Source organism: Mastigoproctus giganteus, chromosome 7 (genome assembly GCF_048544385.1).
Source record: "Mastigoproctus giganteus isolate SK-2022 chromosome 7, ASM4854438v1, whole genome shotgun sequence".
Taxonomy (NCBI): domain Eukaryota; kingdom Metazoa; phylum Arthropoda; class Arachnida; order Uropygi; family Thelyphonidae; genus Mastigoproctus; species Mastigoproctus giganteus.
In genome coordinates, this window is record NC_143581.1 from 4161687 (window position 1) to 4184098 (window position 22412).

General features: G+C 37.3%; 1 protein-coding gene across 1 annotated transcript in view; it reads left to right on the forward strand.

The window, feature by feature from the left end:
- Positions 1-22412, forward strand: part of LOC150082442 (transcription initiation factor TFIID subunit 4B-like) — a 341032-nt gene that overhangs the window by 149446 nt on the left and 169174 nt on the right. Inside the window, exon 4 of the mRNA XM_090377748.1 lies at positions 9440-9598. Coding sequence (XP_090233874.1) covers positions 9440-9598 — 159 coding nt within the window. The remainder of the gene's footprint in view (positions 1-9439; positions 9599-22412) is intronic.

Below are 22412 nucleotides of genomic sequence, written 5' to 3' on the forward strand. Positions count from 1 at the left end.
CTGCCTAGTATGCTGGAGTTCTTGTTTTCTGCTATCATGGGAAAACCCTGTGAAGGCTGCTTGGAGATCAAGGTGGATATAGCTGCTGTACATGTCATTCTACGAGCCAGAGTCATTTTTAATAACATCAACTGTTGTATCTGCAGGATAACGTTTTGCTGATGATGGACCCATACGGCAGCGCCGTATGCTAGGAACGGTACAAAAACAGCTGAATAAACGTGTCCCAGTCTTTGCAGGTTAAGCCAGCAAGCATATTGATATAATATTTGGCCTTCTCTTTCATGGACTTTAGATGTGACATGAAAGTTCTGCGATCATTTAGGGTAACACCTAAATATTTGAAAGAACATTGATTCTTGAGTGCATGTCCTTTATAATGAATGGTTGGTAGTCTGTCGATGTCAAGATGTTCTTTGAGAAGTAAGGTTATATTTTTATCTGTCGAGATTTCCAGCTTATTCTCTTCAGCCCAAACCGACAGGGCATTCAAGGCTTTGTTGCCTCTGGTCTCAATAGCTGCACGATTATGGCCCTCAACAACAATAACCAGGCATATCTGCATATGAGAGCTGTGTGGTATGGGGGAAGTCCTGCAGGAGCCATTCATCCCAAATCATATTCCAAAATGCTGGCCCCAGAACAGAGCCCTGTGGGCAGCCTATGGTGAGTTGGTGGGTGATACTGTGAAATTTTGTTATAATGATAACTTTTCTGTTAGAGAAGTAATCTGTAAGACATTTGAAGATGTTGAAGGAGCAGCCAGATATTCTGGCTCACCGCAGGATCCCTAGCCACCAGACAGTGTCAAAAGCACCCTTAAAATCTATAAAAAGCTCCAGTCAGCTGAATGCATGTGGTCTTTTCGGTGTTAGTGCTTTTCTTCTGTATTGGCTTTTTTTTTTTTTTTTTTTTTTTTTTTTTTTTATGAAAACTCAAGAGGTATTAGAACCTACAGTACTTAGTACCGTGCTTGGGTTTGGAGGTTGAGAAGACAAAAGAAGATATTTTTTGACATTAGACTTGAACTTCTGTAGACTGTTATTTTCAGGAAATACATATGAAGGAAGGTTGTTCCAGAAAACGGCAGTTGAATGAACAAACGAAGAAGATGAAAACTTAGTTCTATGATTTTGAAGTTTGAACAGTAAATTGGCTGGTGGCGGCACATGTTCCAACTGTTTTGAAAGTGAGAGCGGAAATTATAGAAGTCAATTCAGAAGAACAGTGCCCATGGAAGTATCTGCCTAGAAAGGCACATGGAATACTGCTGCACAAATTGGAGCAGTGTGGCATTGGAGGCAAATTGCTGCTATAGATAAAGGGATGGTTGAGTGGGAGAAGACAGAGGACATTGCTCTTAGTGGACTAATGTTATTAGTGGAGTCCTTCGGGATTCAGTGTTGGGTCCATTGTTGTTTTCTGTATTCATCAATGATATTGATGATGGTATATCAGACTTAATATCCAAGTTTGCAGATGATACAAAGATCAGAAGGGTTGTTAATGAAACTAATGACTGTAAGCTGCTGTAACAGGAACTAGAAAAATTGAGCAGATTGGCTGAGAGGTGGCAACTGACGTTTAATATTGACAAATGTAAAGTATTGCATATGGGAAGCAGTATCCCCAGAGTTGGAATATCATCGGTTTGACTGAAATAAGAAGAAGAAATGAATCAGTTATAAGTTTATCAAGTGCAAATCTGCTGTACACCAATGTTTGTTTGTTTGTTTGTTTGTTTTTTGGAGCATTAGCAACTAAGGCCATATTGCTCCGGGGATATGCGGTGGTCATTCCCTGATCTTTCTGCATCCTCCGTATTTCGTGGGCACGGGCTCGAACCCCGGTCTAATCAAGAAGCATGTGCTACGCACTGCTGCTCCTGCCCACCTGGCTGCGGAGGCGCCGCTATACACCAATGGAAACTGTGAAAGGAGTGAAGGTGGAGTTGGGTTTCTGGTTCATAAAGATTTTAAAAACAACATTTTGGAATTCAAAAGTACATCACCAAGGGTGTCAAGACTAATACTCAAGATTTCTAAGAGGTACAAGCCAAAGGTTATAATGATTTATGCATCAACATCGAGCCATGATGATGAAGAGGTTGAAGAAATGTACACTGTAATTGAGTCTTCTAGATGAGCAGAAAACTCACTACACTATTATTATGGGGGACTTCAATGCTAAGGTTGGAAAAAGACAAAATGGCACAGAAAGGGGAACTATAGGAAATTTTGGAATTGGTGAAAGACTTGTGGAATTTGCAGAATCTCAAGGACTGTCAGTAATGAACACTTTTTTTCAAGAAAAGGTTGAACAGAAAGTGGACATGGAAGAGTCCAAATGGATTAACAACTAATGAAATTGACTTCATCCTCACTAACAGAAGATATATCGTGAATGATGTTACCGTCCTGAATAAGGTAAATGTTGGAAATGATCACAGAATGGTAAGATGTACACTTGATATAGATGTAGGAAAGGAAAAAACTGACTCGAGTAAATAATACAAAGGTCTTTGAGATAACAGAAGAGGAGAAAAAGCGGTATGTACTGGAACTTAAGAAAAAGTGTGAGCTTCTGCAGACTGCTCGGGACCAAGATATCAACGAGGAATATTACAACTTTCTAGAAGTGATAAAGCCCAAGAAACCTATAGGGAAAAATAAATCCAAAGAAAAAAAATTAGTCAAGAAACACTTGTCATGATGAATCGAAGACGACAAATGAAGAGCAAGAAAAACACTGACAAAGAAAAAATTGAGTGTACTGAGTTATGTAAAGCCATTAGAAAGAGACTCAGAGAGGACATAAGAAGATTTAACACAAGAAAAGTAGAACAAGCATTAAGGGAAAATAAAGGATTGAAATCAGCAGCCACGTGCAGTAATACAGAAAGACAAATGATACTGAAGAATAGCGATGGTGTACTTATAATCAGCAGAGAAGGCATAATTCAAATAGCAGAAGACTACTATAGAGAATTATACAAGGAGCAAGGGAATGATGCCAGCAGTGGGGAAGATGGATTGCAAAGTAGCAACACATACAACATACCCGATATTCTTCCTGATGAGGTAGAACATGCATTGAAGAAAATGAAGAATCGGAAAACCCCGGGGGAAGATGAAGTTACTGTAGAGTTGTTAAAATTGGGAGGAAGAGACATAACACAAAAACTTGCAAGGCTCTTCACAAAGTGCATTAGAAAAGGTGTGATGCCTATGTAATGGAATAATGCAATCATAGTTTTGCTGCATAAGAAAGGAGATGAACCAGAATTGGAAATTATAGACCAATTAGCTTGTTATCCCACATCTACAAGTTGTTCACTAACAGATTAGAAAGAATACTTGATGAGAATCAACCGAAAGAGCAAGCTGGCTTTAGGACAGGATTCTCAACTATGGATCACCTTCACGTAATATCACAGCTAATGGAGAAAGCAAATGAAAATAAAACACCATTATGGCTGGCATTTGTGGATTACGTAAAGGCATTTGAATCCATACAGCATAAGGCAATGTTTCTTACACTGGAAAGACAAGGCATAGATACCCCACATATTATGATTTTGAAGAAAATATATGAGAGTGCCACCTCCTTTATTAGACTAGACAAAGACAGTAGGAAATTTAAAATCGAGAAAGGAGTTCGACAAGGAGACACAATATCTCCGAAGCTGTTTACTGCTGCCCTTGAGGAAGCTTTCAAAAGATTAGACTGGTTGCAGAAAGGAGTCAATGTGAACGGAGAGTATCTAAACCATTTACAATTTGCAGATGACATTGTGGTCATAAGCCACGATCCCAAAGAATTAGAGGAAAATCTTAATCAGTTATTCAAAGTTAGTAAGGATTTTGGACTAGAGATGAATATGGCTAAAACAAAAGTAAAGATGAACAAGTATGCCACAGAAAGGGATATTATGATTGAAAGAGCAGTAATTGAAAAGGTGGAGTCATATACTTATCTGGGACAAGTCATTACCTGTAATAATGATAAATGGCTGGAAGTCAAGAGAAGAATAAATTTTGGATGGATGGCATTCAGGAAATATAGTCGCATACTGAAGAGCAATATCCCAGTTTGTCTGAAACGTAAAAAAATGAACCAATGTATACTCCCCACCATGACTTATGAAAGTGAAACTTGGGCACTCACCAAAAGAATGGAAGAGAAGCTGAGAACTACACAGCGAAGGATGGAACGAATTATATTGGGAATCAGACTGTTAGATAAGAAGAGAAACACATGGATTAGGCAGCACACTCAAGTAAAGGACATTCTGTCTCCCCCTTTCATCCTCATTTGTGTATTGGTGTCACATTTGCACATCTCCAGTCCATGAGTTTCTCCCCTGAGTCCAAGGAAGCTCTCATAATTATGGCTAAGAGTTTGCTGCCTCCTTTGATATAACTGGATAGATTCCATCCACCCCAGGTGCCTTTTTTATGTTTATCTTCCACAATTTCTCCTCCACTTTACTCTCAGTTATCACAAGATTATCCAACTTACTGCCAGAGTTTAATACACCTCTGGCATTCGCCTCTCTGAATAACTCCTCATGTGTGAATGTAGAAGCAAAATATTCATTTAGTTTGTTAGCTATCTGAGTAGGATTATCAACAGTTGAACCATCGAAATCAAGTGAACCAATCTGATTCATCCCCTTCCTTCTAGAGTTTACATAAGTAAAGAAATGTTTGCTGTTTTTCTTTGCATCCTTTGCCAAAGATTTCTCATAATTTGCCTTTGTCTGCCTAACCTCCTTTGTGACTTTGTTACAGACCAGCTTATATCTATCATAGGCCCCTGTGTCACCTGTGATAGATATGTTTAAATGTATGGGATACATAGATATATGTATCCCGTGCATTTATCTTCCCTACCACACATCTAATTAGTTCATCTGACATCCGGCGCCTCCGTAGCCAGGTGGGAAGGAGCAGCAGTGCATAGCACACGCTTCTTGATTAGACCGGGGTTCGAGCCCGTCACCACCAAATACGGAGGATGCGGAAAGGTTAAGGAATGACCACCGCATATCCTGGAGCAATATGGCCTTAGTTGCTAATGCTCCTAAAAACCAAACAACAACAACATCATCTGACATCCATTTAGGCCTAAACCTTGAACAATATTCTTAGTTGGTATGAAAAGCCCAGCAGCTTCCAAGATTAATTCTTTGAATGCTTCCCATTTTGAATTTGCTGCTGGTAACATCATCAGTTGGTCCCACCGTATAGAATTTAAATATTGTCTTAGACCACTGTAGTCACCTTTACGAAAGCAAAAACCCTTCCATTTACCTCTTTGAGTAAATCCTACTCCGGCACACTGTTATCACTCCCACTTAGCGGTTCCTTTATCTGCAGATTCTTAATGTATGAAGAATCATTACCGATAATCCGATCAAGTGTATTACTCTCTCTAGTTGCTTGCCGAACATGCTTCTGTAGACAACAATCATCCAAGAAATCCACAAAAGCCTTGCTAGTGTGTGTGACCAACCCACAAATTCCAGTCAATCTCTGGGAAATTAAAATTCCCCATTATAAGACACTCTGATTTACTGGCCCACTCTATATTTCTCTGCACCATTGCTCATTATACTCATCAGATTCATTAGGCCTATAACACACACACACCTACTTCCATTTTTCTTTTCCCAATGCTTATGTCACCCCAAACAGACTCAACATTGCATTGTCCATCAACATCAATTGGATGTACTTCTTTAGATTTTGTGTTTCTTAACTAACAGCATAACCCCTCGTCCCTTCCTGTGCTGTCTATCCTTTCTGTACGCATTCTACTCCCCAAATTCAAATTCTGCAGTGCTTATGTCTGCGTGTCACCAAATCTCTGATATCCCAACAATATCTGCCTTTGATGTTTTGACTAGCACTTCAAACTCATCAAATTTATTAACTGTACTCCTAGCATTGGTGTACATACAAGTATACATGCACCTGTTTCTACTCTTAGTTACCCTAACACAACCCATGTATTTACTTGTTCCACTATGACTGCCAACAGTCCTGGAAATCCTATTGCCTTGCTTTCCATGCTGCTGCTCAATTGCATTTCAATAGAAACAGTGCAAGAATCAATTTCACCTCTGCCAACAGTTACTGTTAATCTGTTAGTTCATGTATCCCTCCAAGCTAGCAGTTTTCTGACTCGCCTAACTCTGCCTCATGTAGCAGCCCCAATTGTGGAACCCATGCGCCATTGATCCCAGAGGTGAACGTCGGCTGAAATGATTGGTCAGGACTGATCAGTGTGCTACTGTTTTTTGACCTTGGGATGCTTGTTGGCAGCACCCATGCTGATAGGGGTTAATCTCAAACAACTGCATCAGTTTGCACAGCAATACCGACACTGGACCCTGGGGCGTCTCTGTAGCCAGGTGGGCAGGAGCAGCAGTGTGTAGCACATGCTTCTTGATTAGACTGGGGTTTGAGCCCATGACCACCAAATACAGAGGATGCAGAAAGGTCAGGGAATGAGCACCGCATATCCCCTGAGCAATATGGTCTTAGTTGCTAATGCTCCTTAAGAAAAAAAAAAAAAAAAAAAAAAAACCAAACCAAACTGGACCCTGGCAGAGTGGCAACAGGTGGCCTTCTCCGATGAGTCACCGTTTCTACTCCACCATGTGGATGCACTGTGGCGTATTAGCCGTGAAACCTCCAAGAACAGACACCCGGACATGATTTTTTCCAGTAGGCAGACTGGTCAGGGCAGCGTTATGGTCTGGGGAATGTTTTAATGGCATAGCTTGGATCCGCTGATACCTCTGGAGGGCACCCTCAATGTAAATGGTTACATATCGATCGTCGCCGATCAGGTACACCCATATATGTTGACAGTGTTTGGGGGGAGGGAACCGATGGTAACTATCAGCAAGACGATGCGCCATGCCATAATGCTAGAATTGTCCGTGGGTGGTTTGAGGGCACCCTGAACGTAAATGGTTACCTATTGATCGTCGCCGATCAGGTATACCGTACATGTTGACCGTGTTTGTGGGTCAGCAAGATGATGCACCATGCCATATCGCTTATCACCAGAATTGCACGTGAGTGGTTTGAAGAGCACAACGAAGACTTCAAGCTTACTCCCTTGGTCACCGAATTTCTCGGATCTTATCCCACTTGAAAAAATATGGGACCACCTCGATCGACACATCAGATGGATGGATCCTCCACCAAGGGTGCACTGCAGTCTGCATGGTTACAAATACCCGTAGCAACCTTCCCTGGACTTATTGAGTCCCTCCCACGGCGGCTGGCTGCACTGAATGCTGTGAAAGGTGCATATTCTGGATACTAGGTAGGTGGTCATAATATGACTGGACCGTGTAGAGTTTGATGATGTCCCAATGCTACATGAAACTGTAACATTGGGACATCACAGATCTGATGATACGGTGATGCTCCCCTTTCTGAATACAAGATGAAATTTTGGTCTTAAGGAATTCAAATGGAGTCATGAAGATCCGTAGAAGACGACAACTCCAGAAATGTGCCAAGAAAAACTGAAGTGGTTATGCATTATGAATGTATTAAGAACCTATTATTGCCAGAGAATGTAGTATTACTGAGAAGTTGGTACTGACCATTCTCCGTGAACACTTCGCCATATCAAAGGACAGTTCTTTCTGGGCTCCAATGCTGCTTACACCTCTTCAGAAACACTACAGGGGTCAAATTTGTGAGATAAATTTGCACATGAATTATGTAGATAAAATATTTTGGTTGGTCACATTGGAAGATTAAATTCAGCACTTATGCTTTTAATGCACATCGTAAAATAGAAGTTGTGTTATCTCATGAATGGAAGCGTGCTGGTACCTAATTCCAAAATGTTTTTGGAATTAGGTGCCAGTTTTTGTATTTTTGTGTTAATACACCCTACTTGACTCAAAAGCTTGGCCTGTCCATGACCCTGTGCCCTTTACTTGTTAGTAATCAATGGTACCTTTATTATGAAGACAAATGTGGCTGTCTCCAAGAAAAAGGTACACTGAATGTACCATGATACTAATGCGGAAAATTAGTACATTCTACAATTAGGGCTATACTTGTTAAGGCACAATTCTGCTCCCCGAGTACTATGATACTCTAATAATATAAAATAAATTTATTCTTAATGCTTTTTATGATTTAGTTTTAGATGTTACTTTAGTTTTGAAAGTTAATTTGCACCAAAGCATTTGGCTTATTGCTGTTGGGTGTCTGAGTTGACATTCAAATTTACATTGTTTATGTTTGCTTATTTAATCTGTGTAGTGGATTTGGTGGCAATTACATATTAGCATTAGTAGAGACATATGCAAGAAAGCAAGCTTATACACCATCAGCCAAAAACAAACAAAAAAAACCCTTCCTATTTCACTGATCCATTCATTCCAAATGTTTGTCTAGTTCTGCCTTGAATTTATTTAAGCTATCAACTTCCACAACAATAGATGGAACTTTGTTCCAGAAATCAACTACCCGGTAGCTAAAGGCAAACTTCTGCACATCAATTCTACAACTGTCTTTCCTCAGTTTGCATCTGTGCCCCTCAGGTCTGTAATCTGAGCAAGAGGAAGAATCCCATCAGTATTGAGCCTGCTCAATCCATTCAAGGTCTTATACATTTCAATCAGATTGCCTTTTTTTTTTTATATACATATATATATATTTTCTTCATCATTCAAGTCCACTCCACTCTACTTACCCTTTTTTTTTTTTTTTTTTTTTTTTTAAATGGGCCAGGGCATTGTCATTTGCGAGACATCTACATACGTAATTTTTTTTTTTTTTTTTTTTTCAATATTTTCAGTATAAAGTTTTTATTTTAATGTTTCTATTTTGAATTAGTTCATAGCTTTCATTTTGTATTCAGATTATATAGAAACATCTGTTTTACAAGTGCTGATCTTCCCTTGAAGAAGTGATAATTCAAGCTCTCTATCTTTATTTAATTTACTTTATTATGAAAGTGGCGCACATAATTTGATTGGTGCATCTCCTTAAGCAGGGAATAGTGCTGAGGGTAAATGTTGCTCTGTTTGTTATTTTTTATGATTTTTATTTTAATATTGATTATTAGGGTATCTTGGTACTTGGGTAGCAGAATTGCACCTTGACAAATGTAATCATAATTGTAGCATTAATTTTTGACATTAATTTTGTGGTATACTTAGTGTTCCTTTTTCTACAATAATCAAATCGTGTATATTTTCTTTGTTTATATCTTAGTAGTTGCATCTGTATTAATTAGTTTGATTGTTTGCATTCATAGTTTTGTTTGGAATTAAAAAAATAAATCAACCATAAGATTCCTAAGGGAATTGTTTCCTGATATTTTAAGGATTTTACTCATAATATGCCACACTGCAGTATATGTTAATTTCTACATTCATGCTAATTTTTTATAGGCTGTATCTGAAACACCCCAAGCTGTTGTTGGTCCTGTTCTCCAAACCCAGTCTGGCTTGAATGTAGTATCTTCAGTAACCAGAACAGGAAATAATTCTCCTGTTCCTGCAGTCAGTAATTCCCATCAGAATGTCACTGCTAAGATGAACAATAACCATGTTAGTGCAAATTAGTTTAAATGGCACATTTATTTCAGAATTGAATGTTGAACCTGTCTTTTCTTCTCTTTTCCTATTATTTAGATATTTTATCATTTTATGTGAAATATTTATTTCAAATGCTTTCTTACAAAAGAGAATAATAATAATAACAATTATTGTTATCTTTAATAGCAATGATAATATATATTGAAATAACAAATAATAAAGCTTCCTTTCTCCTAGTGTATTACATGCTGGGGTAAAAGACTTCTTATAAATTTATGCTTCATGAAAACTTTTAATAGTAACAGGCAGCAGTGGCTTACATGTTAGCCTCCTGTATAGTGAGTCTACTAGAGGAGTTGATGAAAGCATTTTTTTTTTTTTTTTTACAGAAGAAATTAGATATGGATTTCCAGCTCATTTTTTGGTCATGCCTTGAATACTTTGCACTTACCACATTTTAATGCACAAAGGGTTAATATAAATACTGGTATCGCTGCATTTCCAAAACATTCAAATGTCACTAAAGGCCTTTTTAATAAGGCTGTATATGTGTGTATTTAGTAAATTATTAAAGCAAAATTATTCTACTTAATGATTCTGAAACATTGATATAAAGATACCTACATGAGTCACAATTATTAATTCTTTGACCTTTAGCGACATACTGAGCTTTTTTCATGAACTATACAAGAATGTCATCAAAACACCTAAAACATTCTTGCACTTTCACTTAGTGCAATAGCATTTTGTGCTTTTCCATGTGCATGGAGCACATATGTGAATTGTTTTTCCATTTTAACAGTAGATGGCAGTAATTTTCTATCTCAGGTTACCTTATTTGTCAGTTGAGAGAAATTTACTCTGACGATGTTAACAACAAAGGACATACCTTTTATTATTACATGTCACCATATTTTTTTCAAATAGTGGTGAATAGAATAGAATTTAAATTATCGGTTTGAAATACAAATTTATAATTTAAAACATCAAACTTGCACCAAGATGCATTCTAGAGCAACATCCAGAACTGATTTGAAGCAAAAAATGTGAAGATGCAGGGAAGCTAAAAGTGGTTGAATAATTTATAATAATAATGCCATCAGAATGCTCCTATGATATGTTTGAAATTAAAACTAATTAAAAAAGGTAAAAGATGTTTCATTAACTATTTTCAGGAGGACTGTAAAGTGTGGGAATGGACACAAATGTTTGTTTGTTTGTTTGAGGATTTATTAGTGATGGACACAAATAGTTTACCTAGCATTCCCATGGTTGCCATATGATTTGTATGTACTGTTGTGTTTTTTTTTATGATTTTGAGATTCCAAGCATCAGATATAATAACAAGCGTTCTCAGATTTACAGAGCTACATTGAGCTTTCATACAGTTTTGGCAATAAGTGATTAAGCAAACGATGATTGCGTATCAGTGATAATCATTAGAAAATTCAGAGACAGGCTAATTAATAACTCAGATTCAACTTCTCAATTTTCCATTAATGGATTGGATGTACAGTGTAATTCTCTTACTGATCAAGGACAACTGAGAGTCCAGTATGTTATTAATTATAGTACTTGATTTTTTATATTATCTGAAATATTTTCAAACACTTACCATTTGAAAATTCAAGATGCTACTTTATTTAAACCTAATTTCTCAGAAAGTGAAACAGATGGAGCCGATATGCTTGAAAATTTCGAAAAGGTTAATGTATAAAATTTAGCTTATTGATAGCTGCCAACTCTCTGGATTTATGACAGAGAATCCACCTCTTTCTTACTCAATTTGATCCTCTTCCATCTCACCACAATGTAGCTAGCAACAAAGAGTTTCTCTGTGTTCTTTAAAAAGCAGTTTTTCCTCAGTCTTTTCTTTTCCCAAAAAAAAAAAAAAAAAGTAACACCATTAAAATTGGAATTTTTAAAAAAAAATTTTGAATTTCTGCTTATTTTCATTAACAAATTGGCTGTCAGGTATGCTATGGTAGTCTGTGTTGCAAAGCAAATGAGGATAATATGTTCTCTGTTATATGCAGTAATTTCATAGTGTTTGTGTAATTTGAAACTAATTAATAATGTCTTTCAATCAGATGCCAAAGAAAACTAGGTAAGTTTTCAGAAGACCTCTTTGTAAGATTTTCCATGTATTGTAAAATCTTAAAAAAAAAAAAAAAAAAAAAAAAACTAACCTGTTTGCTTCATGTACTCTGTATAGATGTGATTTTTCACTTTCAAGCATCAGGAAAAGTGAGGTAATCGGACAAAAACATTGAGCATTGTTATGAAATTTCATAAGATAAGGAACAAAGAGGTATTGATGATTCTGAAAAATGGGCCATTTTCGATAGGTACTGATGGATCATGAAAATAATTCCAAGCTGTATTCCATTGTGATGACCTTTTTCAAACACACATACACACAGTACAGTAATTGGAAAATGAGACTGATGCTAGAAAAAAAAATGAGAAAACTAACCATGGTTTAATTGAAATAACTTCCTCCTGCATCCACACACTGCGTACAATGATCACAAAGTGACTGGAACAGCTGGAAGGCCATGTTTGGTATACTATTCAATGGTTAGAAGATGAAATACACAAGGCATAATTTCTCTGCCTACCTACTGATGATGAAGTGCACGAGCTTCAAAACGATTGTCTGTGTGGTGGTATCCACTGAAAATAAATAACAGTAGTCTTCTCTGCTAGAGAAGCATTATTTATTTGAAGTAGTGCAATACCAGCTATCACATTGTGAAGACACCCACAATATGAGATACAATTAAAATGATGCCTTTACGCTACATATGTAGTTCAAATTTATGGGTAAACTATGGTGTATTTACACCGTTATTATATAGTTAACTATTCAATGGTATACTATTGGTGTGACCTAAACAGTGGGAAAGGAAAAATGAGAGTAAATGTGTGTTATAGGCCTAATGAATCTGATGAGTATAATGAGAAATTGTACAGAGATATAGAGTAGGCCAGTAAATCAGAATGTCTTATAATGGGGGATTTTAATTTTCCAGATATTGACTCTTGCAAGACTTTTTTGGATTTATTGGATGACTGTTTTCTACAGCAGCATGTTCGAGAGGCAACCGGGGGGAGTAATACTCTTGATCTGATTATCAGCAGTGATTATTCATTCATTAAGAATTTGCAAATAAAGGAACCACTGGGTGACAGTGATCACAATGTACTGATATGGGAATTACTTAAAGATGTAACTACCATCAAGGCTAAAGGGAAGGGCTTTTGCTTTCATAAAGGTGACTACAAGGGTCTCAGACAGTTTTTTAAATTCTGTAAAGTGAGATCAACTGATGATGTTACCAATGTTGAATTCTAAATGAGAAACCTTCAGGGACTTAATCTTGGAGGCTACTTGGCTTTTCATTCCAACTAAGAAATACTGTTCAAGGTTCAGGCCTAAATGGATGTCAGATGAAGTAATGAGGCTCGTGGCAGAGAAGAAAAATGTATGGGGTGCATATAAATTATCAGGTGACACAGAAGCCTGAAAACACACACACACACAGATGTGTGTGTGGCACTAAGAGTTGATAATGTGCTTGTTATGGTGGTCCTAAAAGCTGGAGTAGCAAGGGTATTAAAAGAGGAGAGATTGGGTACTTTGTGGTAATAAGTAGTCCTTATCTTATTAATTTACGTGATGAAAGGAGGGTTACGTGCTTTCCTGCAAAAGTGGATGAATATTTGTTTGAAATTTATTACTAACTAGAAAGAGGTGCTAAATGGAATGATAGATTTAAATAATTTCAACTTGTGCGTGCCACTGAAGTAAAAAATATTTGAAGCATGTGTGTACACATTGCTGCCATTGGTTAAATATGTAAAATTTAGGCCTGACGTAGCCTAGTGGTCAGGAGCGAGAGTGAATAGCACTCGTTCCTTGAGCGGACCGGGGTTCAAGCCTGTGACTACTAAATATGATAAATATTTCTATTGACGATTTATTGTCTGACTCTACAGATTTGGTTGTCGTGCCGGAGTATAAACAGAAATTTTTTTTTTTTTAATTCAACTAGACTTATAGACCATTATTGGTGCAACCTTTCATAAGTTTATTTAAAAGAACAAGATAGATAGAAGTGGTGAGAAAAACCATATGAACACTTAACAGAGTTACTGTATTGAAAGGTATAAGCAAGTGATCACTAGTAAGTGGCAATGACTCATTAAATCCCTTTTATGACCTGAAAGTTTTGAAAAAAAGACAAGTTGATGGACTTGAAAAAAAAAAACAACTAAATTGCAGACTTCTGGCGAATACAATCCTAAACAGGCCAAGCCAAGTTAACAATTCTAAGAATGTAATCCTTGCTTATGCAGAAAGTGTGTCCGTGTTCCTCCTCCTCCTGGCTTGAATAAAGCAGGTGGGGGGGGGGGTTGTTTCTTTTAAATGTTGCCAACAATTAGAAATCAAAAAACAGTTCTTCAATCCAATGTTCCTCACATCCCTGTACTGATGTCATTGCTTCTAGATATGTTGCAAATGTTATGTTCAAATTTATTATACCAATAGTTTTTCGATCTTCCCTGCATTTTGGAGGTTGATTACTATAGCAGACTAAACCCAAAAGGATGATTCTGATTTAGTCATAAGCATTTCTTCAGCCAAATTGTGGAGACGCTTAAAATAAGAGTGGATTTTTTTTTTTTTCTCTTCTATTGTTCATGTATTGCACCATTTCCCATTTAAAAATGGTGTTCCTATATATGCTAACATTTCATCAATTAGCATTGATGTACATACAGTGGACCCCGGTTGGGGAAACTGATTTCCCAGGGAGGCATGAAATATAACAAATTATCAAGTTTTAATATTTCCTTATAGCAATGCTGATTATCAGAGAATATTTAGTCAGGTGGGGGGTGACTGAATTCAGATATTCTCTTTCTGGTGAAGCTCTGGAAATATTCCCTGATAGCCAAGTCTGGACAGCAGGACCTTTGTTATGAATAAAACCTCACTTATCATTTTTGAAGAGGACAAAGTCTGCAACAGTATCTTTCTTGAAGCAGTCAAAATACAGCCATAGGATTGCTTATAAATGCTTGTTTGTTTTTTGTTTGATATTTGGTTTTTAGGAGCATTAGCAACTAGGGCCATATTGCTCCGGGATATGCGGTGGTCATTCCCTGAACTTTCCGCATCCTCCGTATTTGGTGGTGACGGGCTCAAACCCCGGTCTCATCAAGAAGCATGTACTAAGCACTGCTGCTCCTTCCCACCTGGCTACGGAGGCGCCGCACTTATAAATGCAGATGCACTCATAAACAGTCATGTGGCTTTATTTTTATTTATATGTATTTTGTTAATGAAATTTAATTTTTTTTCGGTACCACTTGGATTTTAAAAAATCCTCTTTCTTTTTCAGAAAAAGCTCTTGTTTCCTCCTATTTTTTTGCAATTAATGCCTTGTTTTTTTTTTGTTTTTTTTTGTTTTTTGTTTTGCAAAAAATTTCCTCTTTTATTTTGTCCAGAAATGTCTTCGTCCCCTGCACACAGTTGCCTTATCTTCAGCCTTTGTGAAAGTCAAAAGTTGGTAGCTGTGGGACTAGAAAATCTCAGAAAATCCAGCTATTACTTATCGTAAGAATAATGCATTAAAATTTTTAACTTGAAATGCATTTGATGATGTTCTCAATAATTTGACATTTTTGTGATTCAGTGTCATAAGACTAGACTCTCGAAATGTTTCATAAGCCTAGAAATGATTCTAGGATCATGAAAATGTTTCTGTGTGGGCTAAATCCAAGCAGAAGCATGTTAGTAAAAAATTCATTACATCCATATCTGAGATTCTCTCTCTCTCTCTCTCACATAGCAAAAGCTTCAACAGTGTGGTACCAAAGAGGAAGCTAGATTGTCAGTGATGGATAAAACTCAGGCTATATTAAGGGTGAAGAGAGGAAGACTATAATTTATTCAATTTAAAATTCCTTCTCTCTGAGAAACAAATGGGAAGTACAAGATATCACAATCAGTTTGAAATAAAGTATTTTTTTCCAGTGAAAGAAATTTCTTTAAGTAGGCCACTTATTGGTGATAAGACTGAACAATTTTTAAATATCTTAACCATGAAGGTTTCGGAGAAGTAGTGTGAACTGCTAATAATTTTCTAAAAAAGCATCATATTATTTTTTGAAACATTTTGTTGAAACATTTCAACTATCAGTGATGAAGTCTGTAATTAGCAGAGGCATATGATGCAAGAAAGCAAGCTTATACAGAATCAGCCAAAAAAAAAAAAAAAAAAAAAAAAGGACCCATATCACCCATCCGTTCCCTCCAAAAGTTTGTCCAGTTCTTCCTTGAATTTATTGAAGCTATCAACTTCCACATTGACAGATGGAAGTTTGTTCCAGCAATCAACTACCCGCTGGCTAAAGGCAAATTTCCGCACATCTATTCTACAACTGTCCTTCCTCAATTTGAATCTATGCCCCCCCCTCAGGTTCTTAATCTGAGCAAGAGGAAGAATCCCATCATCATTCAGCTTGTTCAAACCATTCAAGACCTTATACATATCAATCAGATCACCTTGCAGATGCCTAGTCTCCAGATGCTGCAATTTGCAGAACTTAAGCCTTTCTTGATAAGAGCACTCCTTTGTTCCCCTCGCAAATCTCATTGCCCTTTTCTGCACTTGTTCTAGCAACTCTACATCTTCCTAAAATAAGGCCTCCAGAACTGGATGCAGCACTCAAGATGTGGTCTGACCATTGACTTATACAAAGGAATAATCACCTCCTTATCCCTACTAGCAAAATTACTGTACATCATTGACAAGACCCCATGAGCTGCTCTGGCAGCATGTCTGTACTGCTCAGAAAACTTCATAACTGACTGCACAATTACCCCAGGTCTTTTTCATCATTCTCCACTACTGAGTATAGTACCACAATTGATACATTTCTCTGTGGTTACTGTGCGGAAATTTGCCTTTAGCCAGCAGGTGGTTAATTGCTGGAACAAACTTCCATCTGTCGTTGGGGAAGTTGATAGGTTAAATAAATTTAAGGAGGAACTGGACAAACATTTAGAGGGAACTGTTTTGTAATTTTTTTTTTTTTTTTTTTTTTTGGCTGATGCTGCATAAACTCATACACTTGCTTTCTTGCATCACATGCCACTACTACTACTACCCATATGCAGTAATTTGCATATGTCAATGTTTAAAATTCATTTGACACATCTCAGCTCATCTGCCCAACTTTTCTAGATCTAAATTTTTTTTTTTTTTTTTTTTTTTTTTTTTGGCTGATGCTGCATAAGCTCATACACTTGCTTTCTTGCATCACATGCCACTACTTCTACTACCCATATGCAGTACTTTGCATTTGTCAATGTTAAACTTCAGTTGACACTTCTCAGCTCATCTGCCCAACTTTTCTAGATCCTGCTGCAGTAGCATACCTTCATTAACAACCCTGCCAACCACCGTATTGTCTGCAAACTTGAACATCAAGCCTGATATACCTTCATCAATATCATTGATAAATAAACAAAACAGCAATTGCCGCAACATTGAACCCTGGGCAACTCCACTAATAACATTAGTCCAGCAAAGAGCAATGTCCATTGATTACCACTCTCATTCTTCTCCCACTCAGCATATTTCCCTTAATGCCATACTGCTCTAATTTGTACAGCAGTCTCCCATATGCAACAATAACAAAAACTTTCTTGAAATCCAGGTATATGATATCAAACTTATTATTTTTTCATTCAGTTCCTTTGTGATCACATCGTAGTATCCAGTCAAATAGTTGAGGCAAGATTTCCCTTAATAAACCCATGCTGTGTGTGTGAACTATAACTGCAGTCTTGTCTAGATGATCCTGTTTCTTTAAACAGTGACTCCATTATTTTCCCCAGAACAGAAGTTAAACTAACAGGTCTGTAATTATTTGTGTCACCCTTTGAACCTCTTTGTGAATTGGAGATACATTTGCACATCTCGAATCCATGGGGACTCTCCTGAATCCAAGAGTTCTCTAATCACTATTGATAAGGGTTTGCTCACTTCTCTCGCTGCCTCCTTTAATATAACTGGATATTTCCCATCCACAGTGGGTGCCTTTCTTTTGTTTAACAATTTCTCCTCCGCTCTGCTCTCAATTATTACAAAATCATATACCTGCCTGTGAGTTTAATAAGCTTCTGTCCTCCACTTCCCCTGAGAATTCCTCATGTGTGAATGTAGATGAAAAATACTCATTCAGTTTGTCAGCTACCTGAGCAGGATCATCATCTGTCAAACCATCGATATCAAATGGATAAATCTGATTATTTCCTCCCTTCTATAATTTATATAAGTAAAGAGGCTTTGCTGTTTTTCTTTGCATCCTTTTCCAAAGATTTTTTGTAATCTTTCTTCACTCACCTAATGTCCTTTGTTACTTTATTACAGACTAACTTATATCTATCATAATTTATATGCATCCCATGCATTTTTCTTCTCTGCCCAGAGTCATTAGTTTATCAGACATTCATTTAAGCCTTGAACTGTATTTCTTAGTTGGTATGAAAAGCTTAGTCCCTTCCAAGATTAATTCCTCGAATGCCTCCCATATGAAATTTCCTGTTGGTAACATCATCAGTTGGTCCCACTGTATAGAATTTAAAAACTGTTTGAGACCACTGTAGTCACCTTTACGAAAGCAAAAATCCTTCCCTTTACCCATGATGGTAGTTACATCTTTAAGAAATCCCGCATCACTACACTGTGATCACTACCACCTAATGGTTCCTTTATCTGCAAATTCTTAATGAATGAATAATTGACGTTGATAATCAGATCAAAAGTGTTACTCCCTCTGGTTGCCTCTTGAACATGCTGCTGTAGAAAACAATCATCCAATACATCCACCAAATTCCAGTCAATAGGAAGTTAAAAACCCCCATTATAAGACATTCTGATTTACTGGCCTGCTATTTCTCTGTACAGTTATTAGCTTTACTCATCAGAGTCATTAGGCCTATAACACACTCCTCCCCTCATTTTTGCTTTCCCGGTGCTTATGTCACACCAAATTGACTCAACGTTGCACTATCCATCCACGTCAACTAGATGCACTGCCTTAGATTTTAGGCGCCTCCGTAGCCAGGTGGGCAGGAGCATCAGTGCATAGTACATGCATCTTGATTAGACCGGGGTTCAAGCCCGTGAGCCACCAAATACGGAGGATGCTGAAAGGTCAGGGAATGACCACTGCATATCCACAGAGCAATATTGCCTTAGTTGCTAATGCTCCTATATAATAACAACAGCCTTAGATTTTATGTTTTTCAACTAACAGCATAACTCCTCCTCCTCCCTTTCTATCTTTTCTGTACACATTGTACTCCCCAAATTCCAATTTTACATTTCTTATCTGTGCGGCACAACATCTCTGTTATCCCAACATTATCCACCTTTGACCAGAACTTCAAATTCATGAAATTTATTTACTATACTCCTAGCATTGGTGTACATGCAAGTATACATGCACTTATTCCATGATAACTTGTAGCAGATGACTTGTTCCATGATGACTTGAAATCCCCTGCAGCTTGCTTTCCAAGGTGCTGCTCATTCCAATAGAAGAAGTGCAAGAATCACTTGTATACTTGCATGTATACCAATGCTAGAAGTATAGTAAATAAATTTGAAGTGTTGGTCAAGACATCAAAGGCAGATATTGTTGGGATAGCAGAGACGTGGTGCCACACAGTTATAAGGAATGCAGAACTTGAATTTGGCGAGTACAATGTGTTCAGAAAGGATAGACAGGATAGGAAGGGAGGGGTGTTATGCTGTTATTAAGAAAAACATAAAATCAAAAGAAGTGCATCCAGTTGATATAGATGAACAGTGCACAGTTCAGTCAGTTTGGTGTGACATAAGCGAATCTGCGAAAGCAAAAAGAAGAGTAGGAGTGTGTTATCAACCTAATGACTCGAATGAGTACAATGAACAATTGTACAGAGAAATAGTGGGCTAGTAAATCAAAATGTCTTATAATGGGGGATTTTAACTTCCCAGATATTGACTGGAACTTGTGGGGTTGGTCATTCACACACTAGTAAGACTTTTGGTCATTTATTGGATGATTGTTTTCTGCAGCAGCATGTTCGAGAGGCAACCAGAGAGGGTACTACTCTTGATCTGGTTATCAGCAGTGATCACAGTGTACTGATGTGGGATTTACTTAAAGATATAATTACCATCAGGGGTAAAGGAAAGGGTTTTTGCTTTCGTAAAGGTGAGTACAGTGGTCTCAGACAGGTTTTAAATTCTGTACAGTGGGATCAACTGACGATGTTACCAACAGTAAATTCTAAGTGGGAAGAATTCAAGGAATTAATCGTGGATGCTACTAACAGTTTCATACCTATTAAGAAATATTGTTCAGGGTTTAGGCCTAAATGAACTAATGAGACTCGTGACAGAGAAGAAAAATGCATGGGATGCATATAAATTATCCAGCGACTCAGAAGCCAATGCAAATATAAGCTGGTCTGTAATCAGGTCACAAAGGAGGTTAGGCAGGCGAAGGCAGATTACGAGAAATCTTTGGCAAAAGATGCTAAGAAAAACAGCAAGGATTTCTTTACTTATATAAACTCTAAAAGGAAGGGGATGAATCTGATTGGTCCTCTAGATATCGATGGTTCGGCTGTTGATGATCCTGCTCAGATAGCAAACAAACTGAATGAGTATTTTGCATCTACATTCACACATGAGGAGTTATTAAGGTTTGAAAATGGCAGAAGGTTATCAAATTGTAGTAGGGTGCTTAATGATTTTGTAATAACTGAGAGCAAAGGGGAGGAGAAATTGTTGAAATTAAACATAAGAAAGGAACCTGGGGTGGATGGGATCTATCCAGTTATATTAAAGGAGGCAGCAAAGGAACCAATCAAACCCTTAGCCATAATTATGAGAGCATCCTTGGACTCGGGGGGGGTCCCCACAGACTGGAGATGTGCAAATGTATCCCCAATTCACAAAGGGGGGTCGAAGGGTGACACGAGTAATTACAGACCACTTAGTTTAACTTCTGTTCTGGGTAAAACAATGTAGTCACTGGTAAAAGATGCATTGCCGGATCATCTAGACAAGACTGCAGCAATAATTCAAACACAGCATGGGTTTGTTAAGGAAAAGTCTTGTCTGACAAATTTGATTGGGTATTATGATGTGGTTACAAAAGAACTGGATGCAAAAAATAATTTTGATATCATATACTTGGATTTCAGGAAAGCTTTTGACACTGTTGCACATGGAAGACTACTATACAAATTAGAGCAGTATGGTATTAAGGGTAAGTTGTTACAATGGATAAAAGGATGGTTGAGTAGGAGAAGACAGAGGGTGGTAATCAATGGGTGCTGCTCTTCGTGGACTAATGTTATTAGTGGAGTCCCACAGGGTTCGGTTTTGGGTCCACTGTTGTTTTGTATATTTATCAATGATATTGATGAAATTATATTAGGCTTAGTGTCGAAGTTTGCAGAAGATACAAAGGTTGACAGGGTTGTTAATGACAGTAATGGCAGTGTGTTACTGCAACAGGATCTAGAAAATTTGGGAAGATGGGCTGAGAAGTGGCAACTCAAGTTTAACATTGACAAATGAAAAAGACCTGGGAGTAATTGTGCAGTCAGATATGAAATTTTCTGAGCAATGCAGACAGGCTGCCAGAGCAGGTCATGGGGTTTTGTCAATTGATATACAGGAATTTTGCTAGCAGGGAAAAGGAAGTGATTGTCCCTCTGTATAAGGCAATGGTCAGACTAAGTTTAATACTGCGTACAGGTCTGGAGGTCTCATTTTAGGAAAGATGTAGATTTGCTTGAGCGTGTATAGAGAAGGGCAACAAGATTGGTGAGAAGAATGAAGGGATCCTTTTACCAAGAGAGAGACTTAAGTTCTGCAAATTGCAGCGGCTGAAGACTAGGCACCTGCGAGGTGATCTGATTGAGGTGTATAAGGCCTTGAATGGGTTGAGCACGCTGAATTCTGATGGGATTCTTCCACTTGTTAAGATTACGAACCTAAGGGCACATAAATTCAAATTTAAGAAAGACAGCTGTAGAATAGATGTGTGGAAATTTTACTTTAGCCAGTGGGTGGTTAATTGCTGGAACAAACTTCCACCTGTTGTGGAAGTTGATAGGTTAAATAAATTTAAGGAGGAACTGGGCAAACATTTAGAGAGAATGGTTGTGTGAATTTTTTTTTTTTTTTTTTCTCTTTGGCTAATGCTACATAAGCTCAAATGCTGCTTTCTTCCATCAAATGCCGCGATTACTTCTACTACTACTATTCTTACATATTTTTATATATATATGTAATGTTTAATTTTGTAATAATATTTTTATATATAATAAGCAGTACTGCATGTGCATGTTTGAATTTTTGCACACTTAATGGTATTTTAAAATGGAAAATGGAAGAGAATAAGCGATTGATATTTTTATGTCTAAAACGTTTTTTTTTTTTTTTTGTTTTTGTTTGTTTTTTTTTTTTTTTTTTTTTGAAAATAAAAGGTGTAAAATACGTTTCAAAATTTTAATTTTTTATTGAAACCTTAAAGTACATATGATAAATGTTGCAATCCATTGAGGGAAAATGAAATGTTGGCACTGTTTAAAGAGAATTAAACAGTGCCAACCACCACTGGGTTGAGTCATTTCCAGCATCTTTCAAAGTACATTGCATATCTTCCAGTAAATGCCACCATCTCTAATCTGTGTTTCAAGTTAATTGTAGACAATTTATAATAAACCAGAAATTTTCAA